The 18,841-nt window shown below is 48.4% G+C and overlaps 1 protein-coding gene across 9 annotated transcripts in view; it reads right to left on the reverse strand.

Annotated features, from left to right (window-relative positions):
- The window catches only part of ankhd1 (ankyrin repeat and KH domain containing 1), a 25,847-nt gene continuing 7,006 nt past the window's right edge, over positions 1 to 18,841 (reverse strand). For 2 of the 9 annotated variants that reach the window (XM_076041594.1, XM_076041585.1), the window contains exons 3-39: positions 15,729 to 15,885; positions 15,416 to 15,578; positions 14,592 to 14,739; positions 14,261 to 14,494; positions 14,058 to 14,152; positions 13,369 to 13,530; positions 12,726 to 12,807; positions 12,425 to 12,616; positions 12,217 to 12,326; positions 12,031 to 12,118; positions 11,555 to 11,682; positions 11,328 to 11,471; positions 11,124 to 11,226; positions 10,297 to 10,559; positions 9,893 to 10,180; positions 8,839 to 9,256; positions 8,613 to 8,752; positions 8,412 to 8,523; positions 7,682 to 7,827; positions 7,425 to 7,567; positions 7,101 to 7,314; positions 6,830 to 7,005; positions 6,578 to 6,740; positions 6,396 to 6,491; positions 6,164 to 6,280; positions 5,904 to 6,072; positions 5,586 to 5,782; positions 5,131 to 5,489; positions 4,758 to 4,913; positions 4,403 to 4,552; positions 2,604 to 4,182; positions 2,319 to 2,508; positions 2,098 to 2,223; positions 1,378 to 1,629; positions 1,022 to 1,206; positions 759 to 926; positions 1 to 656 (exon numbers count right to left, since the gene is read on the reverse strand). In XM_076041594.1, the coding sequence (XP_075897709.1) occupies positions 597 to 656; positions 759 to 926; positions 1,022 to 1,206; positions 1,378 to 1,629; positions 2,098 to 2,223; positions 2,319 to 2,508; positions 2,604 to 4,182; positions 4,403 to 4,552; positions 4,758 to 4,913; positions 5,131 to 5,489; positions 5,586 to 5,782; positions 5,904 to 6,072; positions 6,164 to 6,280; positions 6,396 to 6,491; positions 6,578 to 6,740; positions 6,830 to 7,005; positions 7,101 to 7,314; positions 7,425 to 7,567; positions 7,682 to 7,827; positions 8,412 to 8,523; positions 8,613 to 8,752; positions 8,839 to 9,256; positions 9,893 to 10,180; positions 10,297 to 10,559; positions 11,124 to 11,226; positions 11,328 to 11,471; positions 11,555 to 11,682; positions 12,031 to 12,118; positions 12,217 to 12,326; positions 12,425 to 12,616; positions 12,726 to 12,807; positions 13,369 to 13,530; positions 14,058 to 14,152; positions 14,261 to 14,494; positions 14,592 to 14,739; positions 15,416 to 15,578; positions 15,729 to 15,885 (7,673 nt within the window). In that variant the 3' untranslated portion in view covers positions 1 to 596. The remainder of the gene's footprint in view (positions 657 to 758; positions 927 to 1,021; positions 1,207 to 1,377; positions 1,630 to 2,097; positions 2,224 to 2,318; positions 2,509 to 2,603; positions 4,183 to 4,402; positions 4,553 to 4,757; positions 4,914 to 5,130; positions 5,490 to 5,585; positions 5,783 to 5,903; positions 6,073 to 6,163; positions 6,281 to 6,395; positions 6,492 to 6,577; positions 6,741 to 6,829; positions 7,006 to 7,100; positions 7,315 to 7,424; positions 7,568 to 7,681; positions 7,828 to 8,411; positions 8,524 to 8,612; positions 8,753 to 8,838; positions 9,257 to 9,892; positions 10,181 to 10,296; positions 10,560 to 11,123; positions 11,227 to 11,327; positions 11,472 to 11,554; positions 11,683 to 12,030; positions 12,119 to 12,216; positions 12,327 to 12,424; positions 12,617 to 12,725; positions 12,808 to 13,368; positions 13,531 to 14,057; positions 14,153 to 14,260; positions 14,495 to 14,591; positions 14,740 to 15,415; positions 15,579 to 15,728; positions 15,886 to 18,841) is intronic. The other 7 variants (XM_076041593.1, XM_076041588.1, XM_076041591.1 and 4 more) reach the window with 7 other exon arrangements.

An 18,841-nucleotide genomic window follows, 5' to 3' on the forward strand; every position in this document is an offset into this window, starting at 1 on the left:
TACTTTTCAATCTTTTTATTGAATATTAAGGTAAATATTTCACATTAATACAGGCTACATAAAGTAGAGCCACTATACGACATGAAATTTACTCTCATTTTAACCCTTTTTAGTATGTAAACAATTATACATGTATTTACCACTCTAAAAGGTTTTGATTTCTCTTTCTCTTTAGGTAATCATCTAGTTCTGGGCCAAGTTTAAATAGCTACTTCATGTTGAGCCCCCCTGTAGCCCGAGAACGGTGTATGTGGGTTTAAGTCAAAATCACTACACTACGCAGAGAACTGATTCTGTTGAACAGGTGATAGCACGTCGTTTGCATTGTTGAGACACTGCTAAACAGCTCTCGAAAAAGGTTCCTCATTCTGTATTTGAGATAGGCACATCAAAGAATGGCGTCCAAAGACCTTCCGATTCTTTAATCTCTGCTCTGCACTCTCAGGTCTCTACTTATGTTAACATGTACGCTTCATTTTTCATCGTTTTGTCGTATTCGGTCGTGTTTCGTCGGTTGGTATTTCGCGTTTGGCGCGGTAGTTCATGCTGTGTGCGTTGTTTTTTTGTTTTTTCTTTTTGATTGCAGTGGACGCCGTCTAGTTGACGTGGTTCAGGTGCAAGTTGCCCACGTGAGGTGCCCAGGTTCCAGGCCACACCTGAAAGGACAGAGGATGAAAAGTTTTGGTCAAATATCAACTCCATGACATGTTAAATAAATGGTAAATCACTTTGTTCTGCACATGTTAGCCGGCACACACCTGCTGTTGTGGGTCAGAGTTATCCGCATTGTTTGGGACCACTTTTATGATGGGGCTCCATGCTGGGTCACCGGCATGCAAACCATTGTACATCGGCCCCCCTGGCCCCTCTGCCATTGGAGGGTGAGCGGGCATCATGGTTCCTCCATACATGGACATGGGCATCCCCTGGACAAACCATGCGTGATCGGGCGATCGATTAAAGAAGAAAAAAACAACAATGACATTGTTCATCGTCTGAGGCAACCGTAGCTCTGCCTCACCTTGGGGAAGTCCATGTAGCTGTTGGGCAGGTGCTGCGGCTGGTGGTAGTTGTTGGCGGGGTTTGCGATGCCCGTGTCGTCCTGCTCCATAGGCTGGTGCTGGGAGAAGGCCGACTGCTCGGCCTGCAGCTGGGGGTGCATCATGTGGCTGCTCATCAAAGGTTGGGACCAACCAGACATGGCTTCTGTGCCACGGAAAAGAAAGATGACGAGTCAGTGCGTGCAGAGAATTAGAATGACTATTGATCCCACATTGGGGAAAATACATAAATACAGCAACAGTGTAGTTCAAAAGAAGGAAATGATATTAATTAAATAAAAAAGAAATAAAGAAGTGAAATATCATTTTTTTTTACCTGAAGCGCTGCCAACCCCGTAGGACCAAATGCCTCCCTGTCCCACGGATGCCGTGTAGCCGGTGGTGAGGAGCGGCGGGTTGACCGAGCCCGTCTGCCTGATCCGGGCCAGCCGCTCGGTGCCGATGGGCGGCGGGACCTTGCGGTCCTGCTGCGAGGCGTTCCCTTGCTTCGGCTGGGGGGGAGGGGCCACGGCCGAGGTGGAGAGGGCCGAGGACGAAACCGTGGATGGGGGCGGGACAGGAGATTCACCTGGGCGGAGAAATGGAAGCGTTACATTTCAAATCATCCCAAGAAGTCAATGCAATTCAATCATTCAAATAAAAAAATTAAAAAATCCAAACACACAAGGCTTCAGCATTTATCATATCTTGCATATCTGCAGTCAGTAGGAATCATCTTCTCAACAGAACTTACATTTCATAAAGATGGAAGAAAACATTTATATGCCAATATTATGTAAATATACATAACTTGTAAAATAATCCAACTGCACATATGATGGAAATATCTTGTTTTTTTCTCTCTCTCTCCATAAATATTTCATTTCTTTTTAATTAAAATAAGTTTCCTTCTTTTGCACTACACTGTTGCTCTACTTATGCAAATGTCCCCAATGTGGGATTAATAAAGCCTTCTATTCTATATTCCTGCACCAACAGCTCATTGGCTGTTATAATTGGGAGTCACAATGAATTTGAAAAGGCCTGATAGGAATACCTGATGTGGATGCGCTCCAGGGGTGGGGGGAAAAGTGCTGTCTGCTGAAGGAGGGCGTTCCGACCGCAGTGTGACCGTGAAGAAACACAGGGCTGCCAGACATACTGGTGGCGTAGCTGGTCAATGCTGTAGTCGGGTGAACAAGAAACGAGATGTTAGCGTTGCCAGTGTCAGACGAGTAGAAAGGCAGCCATCAAAAGAAAACATGAGAAGAGCGGCACCGATGGAGCTGTTGACCATCCTCTGTGACGCAGAGCGATAGCCGGGAGCTTTGGAGCTGTCCGGAGGAGGCGGAGGCATCATGTTCTCCATCTGGCCCATGCTGACGAAGGCTGGCGGGGCCGAGTACGACTGCTCCGGGGGCGATCGCGCCGGGAGGTGCAACGCGGGCCACACCTGATTGTTTCCAACCTGCCGAGTGAAGTGCGACTGGTTAACACAAAGCTGGAAATCGCAGGCGGGGGTGTTTGCCGGGCGTCTGAAGTGTGTTTGTAGCGACGGCCTACCTGGTTATTATTCTCAAAGATGCTGCTGAAATTGAAGAGACCGGCCGGACCAAAGTTGGTCGGGATCTGCTGGGGCTTCCCTGTGCTGGCGACGTGTTGCATCTGCGAACCGTTCATCATGCCCATATTGGCGGAGACCTGAAGGGAGCCTTGGGCCTGCGCCTGAGGAGGCAGATTAGTGGGCTGGGCTGTTGCCTGGTTTGGGGCTTGTTTCGGGGGCTCCTGCTGGGCGTTAAAGGGCACAAACACAGACTGCTGCTGCTGCTGCTGCTGCGTCTGCTGCTGCTGCTGCTGCTGCTGCTGCTCGGCGAGGGAGTAGTAAGGCCCTGGTGGCTGCATACGGTGGGAGACTCTGGGCGCCGGGGCTGAGAAGTGGGGCACGGTGTTGTTGGGGTGTCCAATGTTGTGCGACAGGACCGGGGGAGGTGCGGCGGGCAGGTGGGCGCTGTGCTGCGGGTTGAGGAGGGGCGGCGCCGGGGCCTCTGACGACGGGGCGGAGCAAGGCGGGGGGGCGGGCAGCTGCTGCCGGGGCTCCAGCTTGGTGGGCAGGGCCATGGCCGGGCTGGCGAACCCCACCGATCCGATGCCGTCGGCGGCCGAGGAGGGCTGGCTCTCGGCGGGCAGCGGGGCCTTGTCCTTCCCCAGGGCCGAGGCGGCGCCGGGCTCCGTCTTGCTCGGCGGGATGTGGGGATGCGAGATGGGTCCCATCGGCTGCGGGGGCGCCAGCGCGCTGGCGGCCGTGGAGCTGTGGTGCGCGGGGGAGCCTCGGATGGCGTTGGCGGTGGCGAGTGCCGTGGCCGCGGACACCGGCGCGGCTCCGGAAGGCTTGGGGTCGGCAGTGAAGAGCTGTTTGCGGACAGACGACGGCGTGGGGTTGCTGGGCTGCGGGTTGTAGGGGGTGGGGTTGGCGGGGTGAGGCGAGCCGGCGGCCGTCGACGACGTGTTGGGGGCGACGCTGGTGGCCGTGTTGTTGGCGGCGGTCGTGACCGACACTGCCGCCGGGTTGCTGTGCTCGCCGTGGGTGGAGTTGGGCCGGGCCACTCCGGCGGCGCCGGGGGCTCCGACGGCTCCTGCAGCTCCGCCTCCGTTGTGTTTGGGTGAGCCGTTGGCGCTGCCGGGACTCACGGGACGTACGGGGAAGGGCCCCCAAGTGCTAGCAGTGGGAGAGAAGGTGCCCCCGAACTGGGCCATGGGGAGACGAGGGTGTCGGATCTGGTGCATGGAATGCGCAGCCAGCAGAGCCAGCTGGGGGTGCGTGTACGCCAGGGGCAGCGACACCGGGAAGGGCTGCCGGACGTTGGAGGACAGGCCCTTCTTCCCTCCGACCTGCGAGGAGGACGAGGACGAGGACGAGGCGGGCTGGAACGAGACCCCCGCGGGCGGGACCAGTGAACTCAGGGCCTTGGGTCCGCTGGCGGAACCGCTGGCGGCCCCCGTGCTGCTGGAGAAGGCCGAGGCCGCTTTGGAGCCTGGGGCTCTGATGTGATTCCTGGGTATCAGGTCCTCCAGCTCTTTGGCCGGGTCATTGATGAGCGCATTGATCAGCTGAACTGCGTATCTTGTGGACTCCGTCCCTCCTCTGAAACAGAGACGAGGCAGGTTCAGGTCAATGTGGCCAAAAACTCAAAATTGGAATCGCACATCAAAACAAGAATACAGACTTTGAGAAAGTTCATACAATAAAAAAAAATGTAATCAGTCTGCATCAAAACAGCAGCTGTGCAAGACAATGTTCAATGAACCGAACGTCTCAGCCGCAATGCTGTTTACAGTCCACTAGGGGGGGAGCTTATATGTACCTGATGGTGATCATTCTCTCTCCGTTCTTGTCCTTCTGTTTGTCAACGTCAATGTGAGCTCCAGTCACGTCCTGGATGGCTGTGATGTTGCAGCCTCCGCGGCCCATGATCCGAGACACCACAGAGGCCGGCACAGACAGCTTCTTTGATCTGTGAAAACAACCAGTCACATCTTGTTACTCGTGTGTCTCTAGCTGAATAATATATAAATATATGCCAGCACAGCTACCTTCTGGTAAATCTTAAATCATTATTATTATTATTTTTTTTAAATGTCAGCATATTGTTCAGAACCTTAAGTGTTGGTTTCAGTGGAATAAATTCAATCAGTGGAATAAATTCAATATGTACTGACCTTCTCACCACCTCCTTCCAGCCTTCCTCTCTCTTCTGGCTTCTCTTGGGGCTTGTGAGGCTGAGCTTGCTGTTGGGTGAGGTAACAGGGAGAGCCATTGTCTTGAATGGGGATGGCAAGGAGTTGGAGGTGGAGATGTCGATGGTGTCAGGAGCTCTGTGAAGAGACGGGGGAGAACGTTGGGTTAAGCTAGAACGCAAAAAAAAAGAAAAAGCAATGACATATCATTTGTTCTTGTTTTTTTTACATGCAGGCAAAGGGACAGTTTGAGCAACAAGTTAAAGACTGATTCAGCCCTTTCACACTGAGCCGAGCTGAAAGGCGGAAAGGGGACTTTGCCGTCCCCGGTGCGCAGCTCTGGGGCGGGACTCACTTTTGTGTTGGTTTGGAGATGGAGACTGTGACCTTGTTGTCCAACTTGCCATCAGTCTGCGGCTGAGGGCAGTGTCTTTTCTCTGGGCCACGTGTGAGCACCTGGGCCTGGGCCGCTCCTGAGGAGGGGGCTGAGGAAGAGGAGGAGGAGGAAGAGGAGGAGGAGGAGGAGGCGGAGGAGGTGAGGTCAGGGAGGTAGCTGAGCTCCTGACTCTTTCCCCCGCTGCTGCTGCTCTCACTGGCACAGTCGGTGCTATCCAGGGGGTCTGAATCGCTGTTGCCACCTGCCACTCCCCCACCCCCACCCCGGGGCTCACCATGGATCTTGTTCTTGTCAGCTTTGTGCTGCGCAAGTGCAACCTGTAGGGGGAGATGCACACAAGGGTTTCTCGTGGGTCTGGATTGTCGGCGGTGCCATCGGGGGCGGGGAGATGCCGGCGAAGAGGCGGAACTCACCTGTGAGTCCTGTAATATGATTGGTTCATTGGGCGAGTCCTTGGTCTTATTCTTTTTGTTCTTTCGATTGGTGCTCGGTGTGGTGGCCACACTTGCACGTTTTTTGCCAAAAGCTGTAGTGAAAGTGGTGGAGGTGGCGGATATGCCGATGGTGGTGGTGGTGGTTGCACTGGGAGGCTCAATGGGAACTTCAGCTTCTGAAAGAGGTTGAAATTCGCAGGGGGTGGACAGTGAGCAACAAAACTGGGGACTACAAGACAACAAAAAAATATACAAAACCTAAATCAAAAATCCTTTCTAAAAGTCAAAGTCACGCACCATCAGCGGAATCGTCCTTCTCCTCCTGCATCTCTGAGCAGCTGTCCTTGGTTTTCTGCCCTTCCTCCTCCTCCTGCTTCCTCTTCTGCTCCTCCTTCTTCTTCTTGCGTTTCTCTTTACGCTTCTCTCGCTTGGCAGCCAGGGCTTGCTTCTTGCTCTCCTCCCGGGACTGTCGACCGCAAGAACAGAAACCGCATTAGCCTTCTCCCGGCGCACTTGGGGATTTGAACACCTCTGCCCAAGTCACAGTTTAGCAGTACCTTCTCCAAGTCGAGCTCCTTCAGGAGAATGCTTGCGTTCTTGTTCGCCTCTGCCGCCTGCTGGTCTTTGGCTTTAACGATGGTCTCCATGCACTGGTGGCACTTCTTCAGCAGCTCCTGTAAAAACAAGAAGAAATAAGGGTTTAAAGCCAAAGGTCCTCAAAGATCTCCGTCTATTCTTTCAGCTCAAAAAAAAAAAAAAAAAGTATAATCATATTCTAATAATAATTACCTTGTCCGCGATGGTGGCAATGTATCTCATGCACTCAATGTCTGACGGAAATTGGTTGACTTCCTTCACAAGATATTGCACCACCTTCACATGGCCCTAAAAAAAATTCATGTGAAATCGTCAGTAGCCGTCGTTAAACTCAGCACATTACACAGAGGCTCGGGCCGGCGGCGACTCTGCACCTTGCGAAAAGCGGCCATGAGCGGAGTGATCTTGCGGTTGTCTGCCGCGTCCACGTCAGCGCTGGCGTGCACCAGGAGCTGGACCACATCGAAATGACCGCCGTTTGCAGCCAGCCAGAGAGGAGTGTTTCCTTTCTTGTTTCGTACGTCGATGTGGGCACCCCTGCACAGAGGGACGAGGGTGAGAAATCGAAGGTCGACGCGGACTTCCTCTTCGGAAGCGCGGCCTCCACCACGGCTCCGAGCGCTCACCTGTTAATGAGCAGCTCGCAAAACTTGTAGTGGCCTTTATCAGCGGCGATGGTGAGAGCGGTGTCTCTGGATGAGGGGACAGGCGGAGCGTTGACATCCGCGCCCTTGTCCAGCAGCACCCGGCCAACCTCTGCGTAACCTCCCGAAGCCGCCTCCATCAGGGGAGTGAGGCCAGTCTGCAGGAGAGGGAAATATTTGAGAAACACCATCCAAACAAGTCTGGAAAGCTGACAGTTTTCACACGTTGGCAGGCCTTAGCTGGAATCTTCACCTTCGCACGGTGTTCCACGTTGGCTTTGCGGTCCAGCAGCAGACTGACGACCTCTGCCCTCCCCTGGAAGCAGGCGAGAGTCAAGGCTGTGTTCCTGTTGGTCTCGATCTGGGCGTTGATGTCCGAGCCCATGTCCAACAGCAGCTTGACCGCAGGCACGTGACCGTTCATGGCTGCCAGCATCAGAGGAGAGATTCCCAGCTTGCTGCCAGTCCTGGTTGGAAGCACATTGTTGTCAATTATCGCTCCGAATTCAGAAAAACATGCCGACTATGAATCGTCGTTAAAACCATTGAATTGTTGGAGGTTTGACTTTACGCTCACCTGGAGTTGATTTCAGCCCCGGCGTTGAGGAGAATCTTGATGATGTTTACGTAACCCCCAGAAGCAGCGAGACTGAGAGGAGTGTAGTCGGAAACATTGCGGTGTTCCTTATTGGCTCCCCGAAGCAGAAGCAACTCAACGACCTGATCAAAAAGAAACGCGAGTTGTAGAATCAAAATAAAGACCAACAAAAAGGGCAAAAAATTACTTCATTTAAAAAAAAAAAAAAAAAGGGACTGTAAATGATGCGTGTTTACCTCCTGGCGTCCTCCAGAGCAGGCGAGGGAGAGGGGTGTGTCTTTGGTTCTCTCTGACTGAGCCTCGATGTCACCGCCCTTGTCCAGGAGCACTTCCACAACTCCAACATGTCCAGCAGTGGCAGCCAAGATCAGAGGAGTAAAACCTGAGGAAAAAAATAAATAAATGAATTGGCCTCACACCCATTACGATAAAAAAAAAAAAGAAGCTATTTTATCCTTTCACAGGGAGATACAGTAGCTGCCTCATGGTAAACTATGAACTTGCAACACCCCTTTCCTTTCTTTTGTCTCATTTTTTTAATAATTCTGGACAGAATGAGTCAAGGGTTATGATTGTTAGGATGAACTTAGCAAAGATGACAGTCTTTTGACTATTTTTCAATTTCTTCATTTGACTGTATGAGACATGCTGTGTACAAACACAGCTGCATGTGTGTTTTTGTTTTCATAATACACATAGGATATGTATAATGTTTAATGTGATGTATATATGTTTATGCATATACATGTATATATATTTTTTCCTTTGTTTTGTGTATGTATTTGAGGTGTGTTTCTTTGCTGCCTCATTTTGTCTCGTTGTTGAAAAAAAAAGAAGCATTGCTTGCTGATGTATGACTTTTGCTGTAGTTAACTGTATGTACTGCAGCAATGCTCCCAAATAAAATAACTTAAAAAAAAAAAAAAAAAAGGCTCTTGAATGATAGAATTCACAATGCATTCATACCTTTTTTGTCCCGGTGCTCAATGTTGGCTCCCCTTGCAATGAGGACCGAGACGAGCTCCTCGTGACCTCCTGCACACGCTAGCGTCAGAGCTGTGTCATGGTTGCTCTCCGTCTACAGAGGGAAGGATCGGCGGCAAAAGATTAATGCGAGGCCGTCCATTTGTAGATTTCCATCGCATCAAGACTGCCGCGGGCACTTACATGCGCGTCAATGTCGACGGAGGGGTAGAGGGGCAGGACCGAAGGAGACGAGGCGATGTTTGCGGGCATCTGCGTGGGCGGCTGGGACAGGGGCGTGGGCGAGGTTGTAGTGTTCAGCATGGGCACGCGGCTGCTCACAGCTGCGGGGGAACCAGCGGGAGGAAGTGTCAAGATACCGTCTCGGAGACGATGCCTCCGAGGAGACAACACAACCTCCACAACTCACCTGCCATGATGTCATCCAGCGTGTCTGTGAGCGTCTGCGCAGGTGTAGCTACCATGAGCCCGTCGGGGGCCTGCTGAGGTATCATGCCGGGGCCAAGCCCGGGTAACTGTTGACCCTGTTGCTGCTGGCCCAGCATCTGCTGTCCCACCAGTACCCGCTGCAGCTCCGGGCTGGTGCTCCCTGGGTAGTCGGCGGGGTTGTAGTCCGGCAGGGGCTGGATGGGGACGAAGGCAGCCTGGAGAGGCGGAGGTGGTGGCTTTGGCTGGGCCTGTGGCGACGGGGGCAGGGGAGGCTGCTGCGGCGGCTGGGGCCCGTCCCGGTAGAGGATGGTGCCCACCTGAGGGAGCGTGGGGTAGTTATCCTCCTCGCCGTCTGCCTCGTCCTCCGAACCCTCCTCTTCGTCGTCATCATCCTCTTCCTAAAAATAATGGCAAAACAGAAAACGTCTTGGAAAAAAACCCAACATTTTTATTATAATTAAACATTTATTATTTTTTTTTAATTTTGGGACCCTCTATTCAGAGTGCTCTTTTATTTGAAGTTTTTATATGATATATGTATATGCTGTGCAGGTATATGTGGGCATATATGTATATACAAGTACTACCCAGAAAATTAGAATATCCTGAAAAGGTTGTAGTATTTCTGCAATTCAACTTAAAAGGTGAATTTGACATATTATATAAATGAATAATATGCAAATCAATATATTTCAAGTTATTATTTCTTTGGATTTTGCTGATCAGGTCTTGCAGCTTAAAAAAAACCCCTCAAATTCAAATCAGCAAAGTTACAACGAGGAACTGCTTGAGATGTCAATTTGCGTGTAACGGCTCAATAAAATTTGTTGATTTCATCTTTTATGTTATATTGCCAAAATAAAACAACTTTTACTTGATATTCTAATTTTTCAGGTAGTACCTGTATATATTTTACAAAAAAAAGTGACTGGAAATATTTCATATTCTCTTTCAATAAAAAAAGTTGGGGGAAAAAAAAACCCCAACATACTACACCATAATATTTTATTTGGAAATTTTCAAAGTGGACTCACCTCATCCCCTTCGTTTCTCTGCTGCTCGTCCTGCTCCCCGTCCTTGTTGGCCTCTTCGTCCGTGTCGGAGCTGGTGTGTGCCAGAGCACCTGGCGAGGCTGGAAGAGGCCCCGGAGCGGACGCCGTGCTTCCAGGCCCCGGGCCCGGCCCTTGGCTCTGTCCCGCCTCCTGGTCCTCCTTTAAACCCTTCGCCTCCATGTACTCTTTGGTGAACTGTTGCTGTGTTTTCAGCTGCAGCTGACGCTCCACCTTCTGCAGCTCTTTCAAGATTTTCTTCTTCTTCTGTACCTAATTGGAGGTGGGGGGCAACCACATTCGCAAGGTCAGCCAAAGAAGAATGTTCTTTTTAAAACACTAATAGACCGTTTGGAAATCTGATCCTGTGAGACAATGACAACTTATACCTGCTCCTCTCTGCTTTTCTTCAGCTCCTCAATCTTGTCTTTGGTGAGCGGCTCCCCCTGAATGAGCTCTAGTGACTGAAGCTGGGCCTTCTCAATAGCACTGATTCTCTGGCCCAGTTCGTTCAGCTTCCCCTCCGTCTCCTCAACGATGTACTCTAGAGGCTGGCACAGGTGGAACGGCGGCACGGGCTCCGCTTCTGGGCCCCGGCCGACTGCGTTGGGGGACCCAGGCTGAAGGGCTGCTTGCCTCTGTTTCGACACGCCTGGATAGGAAGTCAAGAATTAAGGTTTAGAATAAGTTAATGGAATACAGTAGATTAATTAGTTATGGAAACAACCTGCTGCTCTTGCTAGCTGCGCTGCCATTAGTTTTTCCCAAAATAAAAGCGATATTTCTAAAATTCAGACAAAGGACAATTATGATTTGCAGGCATTAGCTGTAATTCTTGTAAAATCTCGTCCCGCGAGGATGGTTGTTATATTTTTCTCTATGACTACTTGTAAAAAATATTGCATCTCCTCCTCTGTCCTACCATAACGTGCCATTTTCACTTGAAGTGAACTGGTCATGTGACCCCGTACGTCACCTTAGGTGACGCGTAAATGCGAAAAAGTGTTTCTATGACACTTTTTTGATATACTTCTAAATCAATACGTCTGAAAAACCACCTCATGGGAGCATAAAAACCTTTTAGTGATATTTGAGAGGTTTTTGGAAATTTAGACGTTTCCATTACCTGTCCTTATTGCGATATTTAGGTTTTGCGCAATTCTAAGGGTAATGGGAACGCAGCTATTGAGTGCCTGGGATTGTAACCATGGATTACCTTTACTGGAGACGGGTGGTGGGGTGGCGATGTTTGATGGGGCTCGGTCGGGCTCCTGGGGGGGCACTACCATGGCGAGAGCTTGGAATGGTACACGAGGAACCTGTTTCGGTGGAGAAAATGTTTAATTTTTTTGGCAATTAGAACAAATATTCTGGGCGAGATGCAACTGATGAGTGAGCCGAGGAAGCGCCACTGCTTTACCTGAGAGGCATCTTGTGATGGGGGCGTGAGCTGGGAGAGGTCAGGGGCTGGGACAGACAAGATGTTATTGGGGTAGTCCAACAGATAGGAAACCACGTTGGTGTGGCCGCCTTTGGCCGCTTCTATCAACATGGTTGAACCATCCTGTGGAGATCAGAGCACCGCGGTTAGAACGAGTTGCTACACAACACAGGCAGGCAGAGGAAAACAGAGAAAAGAAGATTTACTTTGAGTCTGTGTGTTGGATCAGCCCCGTGCGCCAGGAGCAGCTCCACCACAGCCAGATGTCCCCCAGCGCAGGCCAGAGACACCACTGTGTGATCATTGTTGGCTGTGGCTCTGTTCACGTTAGCACCTGGTCAGGAGTGGAGAGAAGCGAACATCAAGGCGATGAGCCACAAAGACCCAGTGCTCATTATGTCTTTACAGCATGTGTAGTTTTTACCTTCATGCCCAAAGAGTCAATAACATTTTATCATTAGAGGACAAAACATGTTCGGCTGAAGAATGTTCATTCGCACATAAAACATATTATCAGCTAATAAGGTAATGATAGATGATTACTTTGTCCTTATAGCAAGAAGCCTTTTTACAGAGTTTATGATCCTTTCTTGTGCAAATTGTTTAACCAAACCAAAATAGATTTTTAATCTATACAACAAGCGTTCAATGTGTGACTCACTGCAATTAGTTGATGACGCACCTTTGCTTATGAGGAACTGCACTGTGCAGAGATGGCCGGCCCGTGCCGCCTTCATGAGGGGCGTCCGTCCCCCTTCAGACTCGTGTTCCTGAGGACACGGGTCACAACAAGCTCAGTCAAACTCAATGTGTCACGATCGACCGACGTGGCACCACGTCATAGAGAGGAATTAAGACCGTCAAATACCAAGTTAGCTCCGTCCTGCAGCAACACGTCGGCGACATCAGTGTGTCCGTTCTCACACGCGTAGGTCAAGGCTGTGTCGCCTGTCGCCGTGGTGGCGTGAACATTTGCCCCTTGATTTAGAAAAAAAAAAAAAGGGGGGGATGCTTAGTTTCCTGGGAAAACAGGTCATTCTCAAAGACAAAGTTTGCATCATCCCATTTCCACTCACCTGCAGCAAGTAAGTATTTCACCAGCTCCAAGTGTCCCTCCTGCGCCGCTTCCATCAGGGGAGTCGAACAGCCGAGCTCGATGTCAGCACCCGCCTTGATGAGGAAGTCGGCAACTTCTAAGAAGCCTCCGCAGCACGCTAGAGTCAGGGCCGTCTCCTGCGTCTCCTCTGTCTGCGCGTTAATGTTAGCACCTGCACCACCACAGACAAAAACAGTTAACAGCTAATCGTCCTAATCCTCCATTCCAATGCCGTTTGACAGGTGACACCGACTGGAGCAAAAACATTTTGATGTGAATACCTTGAGCCAGAAGGAGTGCGACCATCTCCTCGTGGCCCTCCCTAGCAGCCTCCATGAGGGGGGTGTAGCCCTCGTCGTTGACCTGAAACAAACACAGAACGGATAAGAAAGCCTGATTCAAAGGGTTGCACTGCACTTAATGTAGGCATATGCAAGTATTTTGGCCTTTAATTGACCAGATATTGAACATTTTAACATGCTCTGTACTACAACATGTGGGGAAAGTACTGCAGACAATGTGCATACAACAGGTGTTGAATTAACCTGTCACAGGCGGCTCTTTGGGCATTAAAATGAACATATAATGTTCATTCTCTATCCATGTCTCCGTAAAGTGAGCGCGGAGCCAACATTTAGGCTGGCTCTGCTTGCTTCGCTAAAATTCAAATAATACACATGCAGTCTTTAATTAGCTGCGGCTCATTTGACAAAGTAAATACACAAAAGACGGCTGTCAAGATGCAGTTACGCAACAGGGCTATAAACCATGTCAGCCCCACTTAGTTGACTTCCATCGCATTACGGCTGACTTAAAATGCCATGTAGCATAGGGGAGACGTTTCAGCAATGGATCGTCGGCTTCAGAGGACAACTGCGAGCTGCACGCCCCCTGTTGCTATTTAGGTTCCGTCCCCTCACAAACCTCTTCCAAGTTGGCTCCTCTCTCTATGAGCAAGGCAGCCAGCTCCACGTGCCCGCCGCAGGCCGCAAGGGTGAGGGGCGACTCAAAGGAATCCGCTGGCATGTTGACCTGCGCGCCGCTGTCCAACAGCAGCCGTGCCACCTCCACATGGCCGTCCTGGGACAGCGAGACACACAGAGAAGGTCGAGATAAGCACCTGAATAATTGCATCTTTGCAACCTACAAGCCAACGCTTAGCGATTTAAATAAAACTCAACTAAAAGTCCAAACTACATTTTTTTAATATACAATTCTCAATTCATATATTGAGTTTATTTGTCTAGATGAGTGATACAGAATGAAATGAGACCAGAGGATGTCTATACTCTGGTCAACAGAGAGAGCGAGAAAAAAAAAGAATCAACTAGCATACGTGGCTCAATTTTGAACCAATTGATTTACTCCTGAGACTGATGTCATTATTTTCTATATCTGCCCAAATGGGATTTTAAGTTTCTAATGTTGCTGATGTTGCGGATGGAGATATGGCCATTATAAATCATCACAATGAGTTTCAATGAATACAAGTGCAGAGCTTGAAGACATGGCTGTGGACCTTAGCCTTCGTTATAAACGAAAAGAAAGAAAAACACAGTGAACTGAACCGTGAGCGGCATCGAAAGGTGTTAAGTATTGGGTCAGATGCTCACCATGCAAGCCTCCATTAGTGCTGTGTGCATCTCATCTGTTTTGTGTTCCTGGTCTGCTCCAGCTTCCAACAGAAAACGCACCATATCCAAGTGGCCTGGTGGGAGGGAAGCGGGAAGTTTAATTGTTTGATTGACGTTTTTAGGACACGACCCCAAAAGAAGATCAACATATGGTTGGACACGACTAGTATTTGAACTCTGACCTTTATAGCAGGCAAGTGTGAGAGCGCTCTCCTTGAACTCATTGGAGTGTGTGTTGATTCCGGCGCCATACTCCAGGAGCACCCTGGCCACCTCCACATGGCCGGCGCTGGCGGCCTCCATCAGGGGCGTGTGTCCGTTCTCGTTGTGGTCCTCGATGTTGGCGCCCTCTTTCAGCAGCACCTTCACCACGTCGACGAACCCTCCGGCACACGCGTACGTGAGCGCCGTGTTGCCTGAAAAGAAGGCGGCGACATGATCGGAGTGAACGGCACGCAACGGGGGCGAGACGTGCACGGCCGTCGCCGCACGAAAATTGGCACGGGCGCGCACCTGTGGAGGACTGTGCGTTCACGTCGGCTCCGTGGACCAGAAGCAGCTTGACGATGTCCACGTAACCTCCGCTAGCAGCAGCCATGAGTGGTGTTATGTCCCCTTTGATCCCCCGGTCCTCCACATTGGCATGCATGGCCAATAAAACCTAACAGTAAAATAAATAAAATGATCAATCAATAAATAAATGAAGTAAGCGTGACTAAGAAGAAGAAGAAGACAACCTTTGTTGATCCCACAGTGGGGACATTTGCACACTAGGGCTGTGTGATTAATCAATTTTAATTTGAAATCAGATTTATTAGTCAAGACGATGTTTAAAAAAAAGGAAAACCTTGAAATAGATTTCCTTTAGCATGTTTGCAGGCTGTGTGCCTCCTTTATTTTAAAAAATGTGAAAGTGTTGCATTTTATTCATTCATCATTGTTCAAGATAATAGAAAAACCTTTTTTCAAAGTGGTGTTTGGTAAAAGACAGTTAATGTTGTCACTTTACTGAACCCAAGGAGGATTTACAGCATCTTTCAGTTGCACTTCATTCCCAAAAGGGAAATTTGTTTGCCATTTTCTTTAAAAAAAAAAAAAAAAAAAGATAATACTTGAAATGATTAATTTCATTGTCTTTTGTAGCTTTACCAGAAAACTGAAATAAAAAAATGTAGTTTTCAGAGAAAAGAAAATGGGATTTTATTTTTGTCCAAAATTGCTGAGCCCTACGTGCAACAATTTAATGCAATGTAAAATTAGAAATTCCAATATTAAATTGACACGGCCGAGTCAAACACTAACAAGCAGGCAAGTCATGCCTCTGTGTGGCCAGGTACCTGTGCAAGTTCGTAGTAGCCGGCCGAGCAGGCGAGGCACAGCAGGCTCTCCCCTTCCTCTGTGTGTTCGTTCACACTCCGTCCCTCGTCCAGCAACTTGCGAACGGCGTTGACGTCCCCGTCGGAGCACGCCTCTGCTAAACTACGGCTGAAAATAACCAGACTGCTACAATTACCGCCACTGTGACAGGTGAGCACAGGTACGGCTCACAATTGTGAAGTAAAGCAATGTCGCGGGAGAGCGCGCGGCTCATTAATTGGTAGGAGATCGTTATGGGCGGGGCGGGGTGGGAGGGGGGTTGGGGATACATACTTGTCGGCTTGGCCGGCGTTCAGTGTGTTTTCCGCTCTCATTCTGGTCAGGGCCGCGGCGGCTTCGTCGAGGGCGCAACTCACAGATGACGTCAGGCGTCGTAGCACCTCGGGGTCTGCAAAAGCTTTACCATCGGCAGTGGACAGTTTACCGATGCCTGCCAGAACACCAAGAGGGGCAGAGGTGCATAGGGCAAGGCAAACGACAGGGGAGCACACCATACCAGATGAAGAAGCCAGTCGAGTCCAGCCAATCCAATCCAGGTTAGTAACAGCAGACAAAACAGGACAAAGAAACAAACACAGAAAATGCACACAAGCACTCATATTAATACAGTCTGATTCTTGTTCACTACTTCTTATACACATCTATAATCAAGATTCAAAACATGAGGAAAACAACGTCGGCAGGACGACTGAGGCAGCGTCCAGGCTAAAAATAACAGACCTGCGAGTGAAAACTAGAATAAATTCAATGCGTACGTATATATATTTATATACAGGGCCGGAGGTTATGTTAGTTCTATGGCCAAGTCGGCATCAGAACAGGCTGTTAATGGTGGAGGAGCAAAAAGGTCACATCCTGAGTAAATTATAGATGGGTACGAGGCAGTGAATGAGAGAGAAACAGAGACTGGAGACGGTGGTTAGCAAGAAAGAAATACACAGCTGTGAGAAAAGCAGAAGGTCAAAACGTGTTTGTCTGTGTGTGCATTATGGACAAAAAAAACGTGGAAAGAAAAATCTATAGTGCTCGATGATGTCCTCTGTTTGACAAAGGAGGCGAAACTCTCCAACTTGTTGAATAGTTTCATCCATCCAAAGAAAATGAGTCCCATTTGGAGAAATAAACTATTGGGTTTGAGCTGTCTGGCCTCAGCATCAAGCCATGTATTAGCCTGGAGGAAGCCAGTCCCCGGCTTGAGTGCTTCTGCTGCTCTTTCATTAGCGAGCGTGCATCTCAACCGTCCCTGACACAGACCTCAGATGAAAAATGTTCACCGAGGAGGAAGTGAACGGGAGGTTGAGGAGGTCGATCATTAATTATCGTGTTAATCACACAGAACCAAAAGAGACTCGACAAAAGTCCTGCTGTGATGCAGGGCCCTTTTTTTTTTTGTAATCTTTCCAAAGTGCAAGGAGTGAGCGAGGAGTTGCAAGACGACCACCTTCTCCTTACAGTCCCTTCACTTATACTGGTCTTGCACAATCAACACCAATCTACAGTTAACCAACTTTTTTTTTTTTTTCTAAATACATTATAAGATTGGATAAGACAATACTGGTGGTGAAAAATACTTTTGGACCCATGGACACAGAACTAGAGCCTTGATATAAAAGGAAGTTAGGTTTGTTTATCCATCAGCACCTGTTCCTGCGTTGTTAACACCAAATCATTTGAATGTTTACACAGTCAACTTGGTCCTTTATTTTAAGCTGTGTTTAACTAGTCTTAGGACCTGACAATGCAAAATTGTTCTTGGTAACAGAGAACTGCTGGTTGTTGAGATGCAGCACATTCATTTCACAGGAATAAACCAGCAGAATTAACATTTGCAGCAAAGATACACTATACTTTCTGTTTGAAGTGGCACTGGAATCCTATTCCATAAAACATGTTCCGTAAAACATGACTTGACTGTTAAACTGGAATGATGCTAATTTTGTAGGGAAAATGTAACTAAAATAGTTTTTCTATAAATACTCAATATACAATTTTTTGACCGTTAGTATTGGCCAACTCTGATGGCCCATTAAAGTAGCATGTAAATGGAGTAACTGCTGCAATTTAGCATTCCAAGCTTGGCAAAAATAGTAGCCTGGCATATCTGTTTTGTTGCACTCTAGACATAAAAACTGACCACAACTGAAATGACGCTCTGCTGACATGTATCCGGCAGAATTTGGGCTGCATACACATTCAAGCGTGCAGACAAATAATGAGTTAAATTTAATTAACTTGCTTTGATGAACTAAAAGCAGGAGGACACCGATTTCCACTGTGGCGTTCAGGGACAATATGGTGGCTGGAACTCATTCACAACAGGAGGCAGATCAATTAATGATGCCAATTTCTGACACAGTGAAATCAGTTGCATTGGCCAATGGCTGCTCTCATGTTTGAAAAATTAAGAAAACACAACTAGACCTTCTAATGTCTGGAAATATTTAAAAAGAAATTGTGTCTGCTCAAAAAAAATCTAATATTTGTGACATAATTGTCATTATGTATTCTAGGGCTGCAACCAACGATTTCTGTTGCTGACTAATCTATGGATTATTTTTTCAAATAGTCGATAAGTCACAATTATCTTTAGTTTGGACTTCTGTTTAACCTAACTTGCTTAAGTCTTCACACCTGGGTTTATAAAATCACGATTTAAATGTTATATGCGATTTTTATCAGTCGAATTAATAATAGAATTAATTTAGTAAATCAGTTCTTACAACTTAAATATCAAACAACTATGCCATAGATAACAAAAAGCGTTACAATTCAGTATAAACGCTGGGCTGTAATTCACTAATTACTGCCATACTGTACGCAGTTACCTCAGTGAACTATCATTCGCTAAGCTAGCTTGTGCTTGCCAAAAAAAGGTATTATGCACTTGAGTCATGGGCTGATGATTAATTGACAAATAAGAATGTACAGCGACTACAGGGTGTCGGCTTATAGTGTTTGCGTATCGCCGCAGTGCTGCCATGGAATGCTAGGTGAGCTTCACAGAGTTTCCACTTAAAGTGTTTCGCTGCTTCCTTTTCTATGAAATATTCCAAAGGTTTTGAAACTCTGGGTCAGAGTGTTCAAGCCTTTAGAGAAGAAGCCGTTCTTCTTCTTTGTTTTCGCAAGATGTAAACAACGACACTGCCACCCTCAGTGCGCAGTACGGCACTGCAGGTACAAATGAGCATGTGGCGGCCGCAGGGTGATTTTACCATTCAGCAAATTACAATAACAATAACACGACAACGCTTCAATTTTCGCGTCGACTAGTTTATGTTGTCGACGTAATTGATTACGTCCACTAATCATTGCAGCACTATCGCATACTGGCCATTTGCTGACCGGGGGTTCTCCAAATATTGGCACAGCCACTGGAAACCCAAAAC

This window comes from Nelusetta ayraudi, unplaced genomic scaffold (assembly GCF_046127955.1).
Source record: "Nelusetta ayraudi isolate G7.1 ecotype Tasmania unplaced genomic scaffold, CSIRO-AGI_Nayr_v1 ptg000068l, whole genome shotgun sequence".
Classification (NCBI taxonomy): domain Eukaryota; kingdom Metazoa; phylum Chordata; class Actinopteri; order Tetraodontiformes; family Monacanthidae; genus Nelusetta; species Nelusetta ayraudi.